Source organism: Manis pentadactyla, chromosome X (genome assembly GCF_030020395.1).
Source record: "Manis pentadactyla isolate mManPen7 chromosome X, mManPen7.hap1, whole genome shotgun sequence".
Classification (NCBI taxonomy): Eukaryota; Metazoa; Chordata; class Mammalia; order Pholidota; family Manidae; genus Manis; species Manis pentadactyla.
In genome coordinates, this window is record NC_080038.1 from 38,791,735 (window position 1) to 38,804,165 (window position 12,431).

The window sequence follows — 12,431 nt, forward strand, 5'->3', positions numbered from 1 at the left end:
AGACAAAATAATAACTAGGATTTTTAGAAACGAGAAAGGTGGTTCACTCCAGGTTAAGAAAATCAATGATCCAACTATATGTACTCTCAAAATAATTATCTCTGCTCAAGCTTTCATGATAAATAAACTAATAAAAAAATTAGATGCTTATATATAAGAAGGTATTTTTATAACTATAGACATCAAAAAAAGAAAAAGAGCTTTGGACATGGAGTAGTTCCTTAGAAAAGCCTTCTGTGAAACTGTTTACTACAGTCATTGTATAAGCAAAAGGAGACCTGCAGGAAAAAAACTATCTAAAATTGGTATTAAATCTGTTTAATATCTTTAATAGTTCTATTACTTCTAAATCCTTCCACAAAAGGGCATTACAGCTCTTCAGTTTGTTGCCAACATACATTAAAAAAAAAAAAGCCATAATGCTGAAGCTATAATTTGAATTTTTAATTATTGGCACTATACTATAGAGCACAATGAACATATTTAAATAAAACAGGGGTAATATTTCATTGGGGAGTACATCCAACATGTTTTTTTTTCAGCCCGTATCTACAGCCAATGGTGATATTTTTATAGACTAATTTAATTTCTAAACAAATGCAAATTTTAAAAAAATGACAGAAAGCCATGTTTTGCTCAGAAATACTATTATACACATACCATATAGGTTGTTTTACAGCAGACATTAGTTTGCCAAACTTCAGATGGCAAAACGCTAAGCTGTGAGCTTGGTATTTTCCAGCCAGTTGTTTCTTGATGCCCTCGAGTCTCTGGTGGTGTGTAATATTGAGAGACCACCTTGTTGACACACTTCTCAAAGGTGACTCCACTGTGATATAACACTGATATCCTTAAGATGCAAGACCTAGCAGAAAGCCTCCCACAAATCCACTGGATATCACAATGTTCTGTTTGACAAATTCTGTTGCCTGAAACGTAAGTTTAAACAAAAATACTCTTAATTATGGTACAACATGAACCTCAAACACATTAGGCTAAATGAACTAAACAGACCAAAAAACACAAATATTGTATGACTGTTTACATGAAAAGTCAATTCACCGAGACAAAAAATAAGACAGAGGTGACCTAGGGCTGGGGAGAGGGATTAATTGTGGGAGTTACTGCTTACTGGTTAGTTTTATTTTGGAATGATGAAAAAGTTCTGGAAATGGATAGTGGTAATGGTTGTACAAAAGTGTGAATGCACTTAATGCCACTGAGTTGTGTGCTTAAAAACAGTTAAAATGGTAAAATTTTATGTTATGTATATTTTACACAATTAAGAAAAAATGCAAATTTTTAGAAACACTCTTAATGAATCAGGAGCTAGGTAACATTTCTAGCTGTTTTCCTCAAACTAAAAAATATGCAGCAAAACTTTGTGTGCATTTACTACTGCAGGTGCCAACAAGCACACAAGATGCCAGGTCTGTCCCTTATCAACTGAAAGAGCCTGGGGCCCCCAGCAAGGCCCGGTAAGCTTCTTGGCTACTAATAGGTACATGGGCAGCAATAATCTCACAGGTGAAAAGAAGTCTACTTTTTTAGGGCAGACATAAATAGTCTATTCAGCAAGTTATTAACACAGGGTAAATAAATTCCCACAACAGGCAAAATATTTATTAACAGTCCATTTAGCCAATAAGAAAAAAGGTATAGGATCAGAAAGATATCACCCTGCTGTTATTGTTTAACCCAAATTAAAACCATGAAGAAGGGATTAGACAAAGCCAGACTGTAGGAAAGTTTGCCTAGATGCTTCAAAAATGCCAGTGTCATGAAAGATGGGGGAAAAAAAAAGCAGATGAAGGGACTATGTAAAATCAAGGCAGACTTCACAGACACACAACAACCAATGCAATATATAATTTTTGACTGGGAAAAAAAGGTATGAAAGATGTTTTGTAGAAAATTTTTAATATGGACTGTATATGAGGAAACATTGTTGTATCATATGAAATTTGGGGGGACTAATAAGGGTAATTGTAGTTGCAGAGGAGAATGTGTACTCTTAGAAGGTATCTGCTGAAATATTTAAGAGTGAAAAGCCATGATGTCTTAAACAGTTTGGAAAAGGAAGTATAATCACACACATATACAGATAAAGCAAATGTTGCAAAATGTGAACAATTAGGTGAATAGGTATTTGGGTATTCACTGTACTTGTGTTTCAATTCTTTCAACTGGTTTGAAATGTTTCAAACTAAAAAGTTGGGGGAATTAAAAGGATGGAACAAAAAGGCAAGAGAGTACGCACTTCTAAACAGAGTACAAAAAGAAAACCAAAAAATATATAAAAATAATTAATAACTCTAATACACAAACACTTTCAAACTATTCTACCTCAAGAAAAAAGTAGGTACTTTTAGTTTTACCACACATTGTCTACAGTGCACTTTTATAAAAGCAGAGGAAAAATTCTGGAAAAATGATGTTATCAGCTTTTACGTGCAGATCAAAGTACATGGGAGATGGGCAGGGGAATCTATTATTAACAACAACAAAATATTGACTGCTTTAAATAACAGCTTGATCCCCAACTTTACTTACCACTCTAGACAGGACCAAAAATACCAATTTATTTTTAAAAGAAGATAATCCCTAGTTACATTTTCTGCTAAGCCAGACCCATTTAAAAAAAGGAGCCAAAGATGTACATTGTCTTACTTCTTCAATTATATTGTTGATTTCAGGTGCTGCCTTATTTGCTCGTTTCTTAATCTGTCTTTTCGCTTTGTTTACATCTTTTTCAACTCTCTTCCAGTCAATCTGCACATAGCCACTGTGACTGGCAATCTGCAAAAATGTAATAAAAGTGGTTAATTTTAAACCAACTAGGCTGCTGATAAATTTATCACCCAGGAATATACAAACATTTAGAATTCAAGAAATCTATGAAGCTTATAGTTGAGAAATCCCAATTTATCATTGAGCTATACGCTAAAACTTGGATATTTTATTGTATATGCCTCAATAAATAAATAAACAGATACGACACCATAATTTATTCATTTAATAGATACTGAATATCTACTCTGTGCCAAGCACTGTTCTGGTCCCCCAGGCTGTAAGCAAGAGCAAGGGAGATGTAAGTCCTCACCCATAGACAGCTCCAGGCCCATGAGAAAAAACAGACAGTAAGCATAACCATTTACTTAGATGTGATGAAATTTGCTGCCAGAAGGAGAGAGCTAGAGGAGAGCCCCAAATTCTACAGTACATGATAGAAAAAATTTCAAACACTATTATTATTGTACTACAATGCTATCACAATTTTTGCAATTTCAGAATTAGCTAAAGACACAAAGACTATCCAAGTTATACAGCTAATAAAAAATGCCTTTTAACTAAATAGATGTTTAATTACAGTAGATTAAAAGCCAGTCAGTCATTAGGTCACTAAAATCTAAAGTAGCCTAAAAACTGGCACTTAAATTAAGAATACTTTCAGGTAATTGCTTTTCAAAGTGGAATATAAAGGAAAATGCTCTATACGAGTTTTACATTATAAATCCTTTTAATAAAACTATGACTAAATACTTATTAACCATAAGAAAAACCCTCACATGGTACTACTGAGACTGCAAAATATGAACAGGAACAATAGTGTGTGTGTGTGTAAACTAGTACAGTATATTAGGCCTTCCAAACAGTAGAACTGAAATATAAAGAATCACACAAGTAGTAAACAATTAAGCTATATGTACTATTATAAATCATTTCAATCAAGCTTATGCTTTCTTTGTAATCTTTTTAAGGTATCACTTTGAACCACATACAAAATAAGTAATAAAAATATCTGATTTTATATAAATAGGTTGACAGGGAATCAATCTTAAGTTCCATTTTCATTGTGAATGACCTCATAGAAGAATTTATTTATCTGAATTTCTTCCTGTATTTGTTCACCTATTATCACTTCAAACTCCAGCCTCACCAAAACAGAGTGGCAATCAAATCAAATGGCAAGTGAACATTTTTCCTGGTGGCAACTGACATGTCAATTTAGGTTGCAAGCATAGAGGTGATGAACCTTAGGCACCCTCCCACAGACAGCAGCTATAAACACTGGTTAAAATACAAGAACTAACAAAAGCAAGATTTTAAGGAGAGTTGAAACTGGTAGTAAAGGACCAATACAACATAAGATGACCGTTTTCCTGGCTTTATCCTGAGTACAAGATGCAGTTACAGGGTGGCTAAAACTTCAATAGAAAACATGCCATCTTCCTGGCCTGAAGAACCAGAGGACACAGCCCAGGACAAAAACAGCTGCCAGAAGGAGAGAGCTAGAGGAGAGCCCCAAATTCTATGCATAACCTCTACCCAATTCCTGAACCAAAGATTCATGGAGAACCAAGCATTTTGGCTAAAGCTAAAAGAAATGAACTGAAATTTGAGATCTACCCACGACAGGTGAAACAGAGTTTGCAATTTGAGTCTAACCAAGTTAACTACCTGCTGAAATCAATCAATACTCTTCACAGGAATAAAGCAGAATCCAGAGTCCCTACAAAATAACATTCCCAATGCCCAGGATAAAATCCAATGTTATTTGATATATGACAAAACAGGAAAATGCAGCCTAGTCTCCAAAGAACATCAACAGATGCTAACCCTAAGAACACCCAGATATTGGAATTATATTAAAGCAGCTGTTATAACTATGCTTAAAGAGGTAAAGAAACTATAATCATAATCAATGAAAAGGTAAATAATCTCACTAGAGCTATAGAAAATATAAAAAGAACCAAATGGAAATTCTAGAATTGGAAAATACAGTATCTGAAATAAATTTACTGGCTATATTTATTTCTGTTAATGGCAGAAGGCAGATGACAGAAGAGTCAGTGAACTTGAAGCTAGATGACTAGAAATTATACATCTGAAAAAAAGATTGAAAAAATAAATGAACAAAAGCTTGAAACATTATCAAAAAGTCTAACATGCATGTAATCAGTCATGTTCACAAGAGGAGAAAAGGGATACAGGAGAGGACATGTCTTTACGGAAATGGCCCAAACCTTCCCAAACATGATTAAAGACATAAATTTACAGATTCAACTTCAGTGAACTCCAGGTAATGATGTAACACAAACACAATTATGAAATAACAATACTCAGATGATTGGCAGGGGGGTAAGGGGAAGAAAGCATTCAAGCGTCTGAGATGGATGGGGTGCAGAAAAGTTCAATAAACGATAGCTAAATTCTCATAGTCCATAATGAGAAGCCAACAGTTAATACCTCAAACTGAAAGATCAAGAAATGTCCAATTAACTTGTTTAGGAAAAAGGAGATAAATACCTTAACAATCAGCTAATAGTTCAAAGTGGTTGCCTCAAGGAGGGGGAAAATGGGGGGCTAGTGAGGGAGGAGGAGGATTACTCTAATCTCTAACAAGTCTCATACAGGTATTTGACCCTTTGAATTACAGGCATGTATAACTCCAAAAAAACAGAAATCAAACTTGAGAGATTCATATACTACTGTCTATTTTAAGATGGCAGTGTGATCAACATCTACTGAAAACTTAATATCAAGTTACCAGAAAAGTCTTAAGTTCTAAATAGACTGATATTTATCTTTCAATATAAGTAAAGGTAACAAAAATATGGAAGTGGGCCTAAAGAATAATAGGCAATTAGCCTAAAAGCCATTTGTTACTCTTATTTCCTCTTTCAGTTTCCCTCTAGTTGAGTTTTCAAGTTAAGTCACGTTTGTGAGAAAAACTGGTTTGATGCAGACAGACCCCATGTTCTCCTGCTTGGTGACTTCACAGAATATGTGGACTACCAGGTAGAAGGTGGCAATGCCAAAATGTGGACTTCAATGGTGCATACTGAGTAGACTGAAATGGAACTTTGAAAAACTGACATGCAGAGTGAATTGAAATGTGTAATTCTCTCTACTCTGTGAACATTTTAGTTAACTGCTTCAGTCCAGTACCCTTTCCACTAAACAGAAATGACAACTGAGTTTTCAAAATAGCTATAGAATTAAATATGTTCTTGATTCTGTATAAACACAAGTCAAAATGAGCTTAAATAAAATTCTCTTCTGTACAAATGCTGGCATATTCATCCAAAGGACTAAATTTAGATTAACCATACTTTTTACCTCTTACCACAATAAGCAATTACTCCTAAAAATGCCACTAATAGAAAGAAAACATGTATTTTTAAAAAAGCTATTTAGTAAACAACTCAAAATCTGCGCTTAACACATAAGAATCCAGTCCCTTTGCACTTCCGTCAATGACACTGGTTACTACATGAATGGCTTAGGTGCTGAAGTCAGATTCTGGTTACTATGACCACTAATCATTTTTAAAATCTGGTACAACTGACAATTCTCTGTATCTTTAAAACTGTTGCTAACATTCATTCCCAGAGATTTTTCAATTTAGGGATTTACTATACTTAATCTTCAGGGAATGATATTTTTGGAAAAATATATGCCAAATAGACACAAATGCCAGATAATATCCTGATAAACATCATCTAACAGCAAAGCATTTTTAAACCTTATACTTAGAGGAACATGAACAAAACTAAAACTTCAAGTCCACCTGCCTCAGAAATAGGATAATGGATAATTTTTTTAAACCCAATTTTCCACCCTCTGCATTATTATGGCTCCCTAGTTTTAAAAAACATGTTAGAAATTGCAAACAGCAATTTCATTTGGGAAGGAAAACTGTATGGCTAGGAAACAGAAAAGGAAAGAGACCTTTTGAATTCATACACTCTGTGTGAATTTTAAATACATGTCTAAAATGGTTAGAATGAGCAGATTATATTATTGATGAAGTGTTTATTTTACTAGGGAGATGATTTAAGGGAAATTTAGGTAAGTAGTCACAAAAAATGAGACACCTCAAATTTTAATAGTTGTGTTTTTAATAGCTGGGATCAAAATATGCCTAAACAACTTATTTCTGTTGTCTTTCATGACAGATGCCAACTTTCAAAACTCATTTTAGTTTTTCCATGAACTGATGTCTAAAAGGAAAATTCCATCTTCTATTAAAAAGGACAGCAGTGAAATGGCTACACTTGGCTTTCTCAGAGATATGTATGTAAGCAGCAGCAAGGACCTAAAGCTCTGACATACCTGAAGAAGAAGAAAGCCACCACCTACTGCAGTTGCTGCAAGTTTTCCAACTTTCTGGAACAAAAATCCTGCACACCTTCAATGAAAGAAATAACAAAAGATGAGAACAATCAATGATATACTAAGCTCTCTCCCTTTTCTCCTTTTCATTGCTTTCCTCATAAAATCTTAATGTCTTCTGATTTCTTTTGATTATGTCCCTTCCCTGCTCAGAAACCCGTAATGTTTCCCTCCAGTTACATAGGCTAATCAAAAGGGCACAATCTAAATTGTCTGTACTATGCTTTGAAATAAGGGATGGAGAGAAGAGTTGGGGAATTTATAGGAAAAAAGACTGGCTACTGAAATTGAATGTTGAATACTCAGGGGTTCATTAGATTATTCCTTCTACATTTGCAGAAGTTGAAATTCCCCATAATAAAAAGTGGTATGTTTTGTTAATACAGTCAAGACGTTTCACACACCAGGCCAGCCCCCACACTATCCAAACCTTCTGCTTCAACCTAGTTAGTTTCCAAACAGGTCATCACCATTGCTCAAGCTATTAATCTCCCTGCTTCTGGGGGATTCTACCCAGCTCTGCCTATCTAAAGCTTTTCTACCCTTTAAGGTCCAGCTGGAGTTCTACCTTCATGACTACACTTAAGCCCACATTTAAAGCCATGAAATGGCTTCCTTACCCACATGTACCTACATCTATATTAAAGTTGTTTTGTCTCCTCTATCCTGTGAGAATGTCAGCCCATACTACTTTTGTGATCAATTCTCTCCATCAGTGAGCTCATAGTCCCTTCAGTATTCCAGATCCATACTGTGCAAAAGAATCTCAGATTTCTAACTCTAGCCTTTTGTACTAGGTTGAATAGTGTCCCCTAGCAAAATTTATGCCCTTCCCAGAATCTCAGAATGTGACCCCATTTGGAATAAGGGTCACTGCAGATATTAGAATTAGTTAAGATGAGGCAATACTGGAGTAGGGTGGGTCCTAAAGCCAGTATGACTTAATCCAACATGTCACAGAGACACAGAGAGGGAAGATGGCAATGTGATGGCAGAGATTGGAGTGATGGGTCTACAAGCAAAGTAATGCCAGGAATTGCTGGCAACCACCAGAAGCTAGGAGAGGCATGGAACAGATTCTCCCTCTGAGCCTCCAAGAAGGAACCAACCCTGACACCTTTCAGACTTCAAGCTTCCAGACCTGCAAGAGAATAAATTTGTCTTGTTTTAAGCCACGGACTTGTGGTATTTTTGTTACATCAGACCTAGGAAACTAATACAACTTCATAAATGGAAAATTTACATTTCCAGTCATATTGTGGCCTTCTCTAGCACCCAGAACCACATATTCAAAATGTCCCAAAGCAAATATCATCTTTCCAACCAAACCAACTATTGCTAATGTCCTAGTTCGTAAGTGATAGCACCATCCTCTAGGCTTACCACCTCACGATCATTTCAGACTCCACCTTCTTCACCTCCAGGGTCCAAGTGATTGCCAATTCTATATACTCTATCTCCAAAACATTATTTGACTGTCTTCCTTCCATCCTCAAGGGCATCATTACCTTGCTTCCAGACCACACTCAGGGCCCTCTTCACACCTCCCATCTCTCCTAGCAACCTGATAGTTTTAATTCCTTATTATGATCAAAAACATATAGCTACCTACAGATAAATCTCATCTCCTCAGCCTTCCATTCATGTCCTGAAAACTGGTCTGAACTGTTAACCAGTTAGGTTAACACCTAGTAACCATTCTTCTTAACATGTGCCACAGTAAAACATCGGTTTTTATACCCTAAGAAAATTACAAAAATTTGCTACACTGAACCCAGTCATTACAACAAAGCACCTCTGTAATATTAGTGTCCTATTACACAGCTTCTGAGCTGACACTTGGCTATAATCCAAACACGTGTTGAGGGAGTCAGCAACAGTATTAGAAAAAGGAACAGAGGAGGCAAGCGGAAGCCAGATCTCAAAAATATCCTGGTGTGCTCCACAAGCAGGTCTATGTTTTGCTTGATGGCATGAGCCACTAAAATAAACCTACTAACTCCCCCTGCTCTGTCTCTTGGCTTTTCAAGCAAGTTTCCGCCGATTACGGGTCTTCTCACCGAGTTTGACCAAAAACAGAAAACATGATGATTTGATAATTCTGTTGTTCAATTATTTGTCTCTTTTAAATGGGGCTTTAGGCCCAGACTCACATTAACCAACCACCCATGGAACCAAATTGTGAGCTTAATCAAGCAAAAGGCCAAATCCTGAATTATGAAGGTCAAAGTACAACCAGCCTGTGGAGAATCATGTGAATAACAGGGCCCTGACCAGGCATCTCCCTCTAAAGGCACACTTTTTTCATAAGCAGCACTAATAAGTATATATCATGAATAAATACTGCACCTGTGTCACAGAAGCTTCACAATGAGTGTTTCTACCATAAAATGGCATTTATAAACAGAGGCGTGCACCACTGGTCCAAGGTGCATATAAAACACAAATCAAAAACTAAATTCAAAAAAAAAAAAAAATAAAATTCAGTTAACAAATAAAAGTTAGCTTTGATGGCAAAAAAAAAAAAAAAAAAAAAAAAACTAAATTCTTACAAGTTTAAATATATATTTAAATTCATGTAACATGAATTTAACTTAGAACCTAAGGGAAGAAAACAATTATTCACAAGTTAAGCACCCACACTGACTTCAAAAATTCTCTAGTCATGAACATTTTCAAAATAAAGGGTCAAACTTGTTTCTGACCCTTGTTATTTGGTTCATCTTATACTCCAAGAATAACAGAATCAGATCTATAGGAGCAATTGTTATCCTGTGGTCTGAAAAGTTAACTGGTTAGGTTAATGCTTATTCACTGCTCCTCCTTAATATAACCCACAGCATTATTAGAGTAAGCAATCAGCCCTTTAATTCAAACTAGGGCCCAGTGTTATACAACTCTTCTTCAAAGTATTATCATAATCCAAACTAACCCACAAAAGTCGACAAAATCATCTGTATCGTACTCATTCACTTTTACTGACAATTGTTACACGACTCTCTAAAGGGTTGACAATCCTGGAGACTAGTTCTGTGGGAGTTTTCACAGGCTTTTCTAGTTATTAGCATTAAAACAAGTAAAACTTATTTACATACAATTAACTTTTGTATGTTTCCTCCTTACCCACTATCACTGAGTCAGATCCCATTACATTTGCTAAATTTGAGAAGGGGTAAAATACAAGAATTAAAAAAAAGGGTAAGGAGGGAACAGTGGTGGGCACGGGGAAGGAGATCACCACAACCCAACACGGAGGGTAGATTACATCACTCCTATCACAGAGAAGAGTAAAGCTCTTCTGGATTCACAATGTAAAGCCACCGAGTGTGCAGACTAAGTGGCCCATGTACCAAAGGGAAGCAGTCAGGCTCCCAATGAAATTTAATGAAAAGGATGTTGTTCTCACCAGCCAGTCACTCCACCCATTACAATCTGGGTGGCTACTGAGTATTTTTCTACCATAGGTCCGGAACTGTGGCCAAACACTCGATTCCACCAATGGTGTCTTCTTGCATACTCAGTTAAATCCAGTACTTCGTAAGAATCGTCATCACTTTCATATTCTTCAAAATACAAAATGTTAAAAATAAATTTTGGGTCAACCAAAAGTCATAAATGTCCTACACATGTTTTATCTGTTACAGCTGACTTTACTTTTGGCCTATGGCTAGAAATGCCCAGATGGAAATACCAGGGTTTGTTAAACTCAATCCCTCCGACTAGGGCCTCAAAAGTAAAGAGCCTAGCATCTCTTTTCCAAAGGCCCAAGGGCCACAGCCAGGTCAGAGTTACAAAGCAGTGAGGGGCCACCCACCCCCTCCAAATCTCAGCAAGGTCAAGTCAGAGCGTCACAGCATGAAGGGTCACCCCCAAATCTCAGTAGATTCAGCGCCAGAGTTAGGTCCATTTTCATCAATGGGATAAAGAGGGGGGGGTCCTCCTCTGATAGAACCGGTTAGGGGCTCGCCAAGAAACTACTTCAGAGTCAATACTAAAAGCACGTTTGAAGATGGAAATGAGGGTCCAGAGATGAAAGTAAGGTAGAGGAGGGGATGTGCTGGGGCGTGCGTCGGCCTTCGCCTGCGCTCCGCCGAGGGGGTAGGGAGAATCTAGTGTGCAGGGGGTGCCTCAAAAAGAAAGAGCCCCACGAACCCTGAAGCAGGGAAGGAAGAGGCACCCCGGGTGCAAGGTCAAGAGCTGAGCCGCGTCTCAGATACTACTTCGGGCCCCGGCCGCTCACCTTGGGGAGGGGGGTTCCGGGTCGCCATGATACCGCCAGCGGCCTGCCTTGAAGGTGGTCCCCGCCCCTCCCTCCTCTCCCTAGTATTTAACAGCCGTTCTAGGCCCTGGTGGAAGTCTATGGTCTCTTTCTTCCTCCTCCTCCTCCTCCTCTAGGCGCGTAATCCTATCCCCGTCTCCTCTCAGCGCAGGATCTTCCGCGCAAGCGCAAGGCTGGGGGCGGGGTGGGGAGCGGTCGGAGGGCAACCCCGCGAGGGCTTGGGGGAGTTGTAGTCCCTTTCCCTCGTCAACCTCCGGCTTCCCACCCCATCCCCACCCCTCTTAGAATTTCCATAACTTAAATTTTTGTTATTTTTGTTTAAAGAGCCTCAGAGCGGGAAAGGGGAGTCACAAGGCGATATAAAGTGGAAACCAGCTTGGCATTTTGAACACTGTACCAGAATTTAAGCGCTGGAGAGAAAAATCCCTAAAGAGTTAAGAGTAAGTTTCAAACCACACTTTTAAGAGGCGGAGGCACACCAACGGATGGAGAATTTTTCTAACGCGCTGCTGCTGGGAACTGGAACCTTTTTAAGCGCTTCCTCTCCACACGTTTCCTGCCAGGAATCCGAGGTAGGTAGAGGAAGGCTTAGCAACTGACCTGCCACAGGTTATTCAATGGGACATACTTTTTTAGCATCATTTTTATTACTTAAATCTGACAAGAGGGACAAGGGCAAGTCGTTCCCAGAAACCCCACGGGAGTCTGTAGAATGGAAAACCGTGTTGATCACCAAGCAGCTAACTCAGGTTCACATAAGCCAGTCCCCAAACTTGTGAACATTGCACCCACGTGTTCTGTACAATTAAAATACTCTCTCAGTATTCGTTTTAATGGAAAATCAAGGAATACTGGTATCGGTTGCATTACTTAAAATTCTGAGGTGCGTAGTTGCACTTGGCTTTTCAAAATCCTGGTGCTTTAGGCAAGGGAAGGCTCACTGAAGTTCTTCACCTGTGGCCCCCAAAATGCA

General features: G+C 37.8%; 1 protein-coding gene across 1 annotated transcript; it reads right to left on the bottom strand.

Annotated features, from left to right (window-relative positions):
- Positions 1-429: 429 nt before the first annotated feature.
- Positions 430-11,579, bottom strand: FUNDC1 (FUN14 domain containing 1). Its single transcript, XM_057496085.1, has 5 exons — positions 11,420-11,579; positions 10,586-10,742; positions 7,120-7,195; positions 2,671-2,799; positions 430-929 (listed from the first exon to the last, which is right to left on the bottom strand). The coding sequence occupies exons 1-5, from the start codon at positions 11,445-11,447 to the stop codon at positions 852-854; spliced, it is 468 nt and encodes a 155-aa protein (XP_057352068.1). The 5' UTR covers positions 11,448-11,579; the 3' UTR covers positions 430-851.
- Positions 11,580-12,431: the final 852 nt, after the last annotated feature.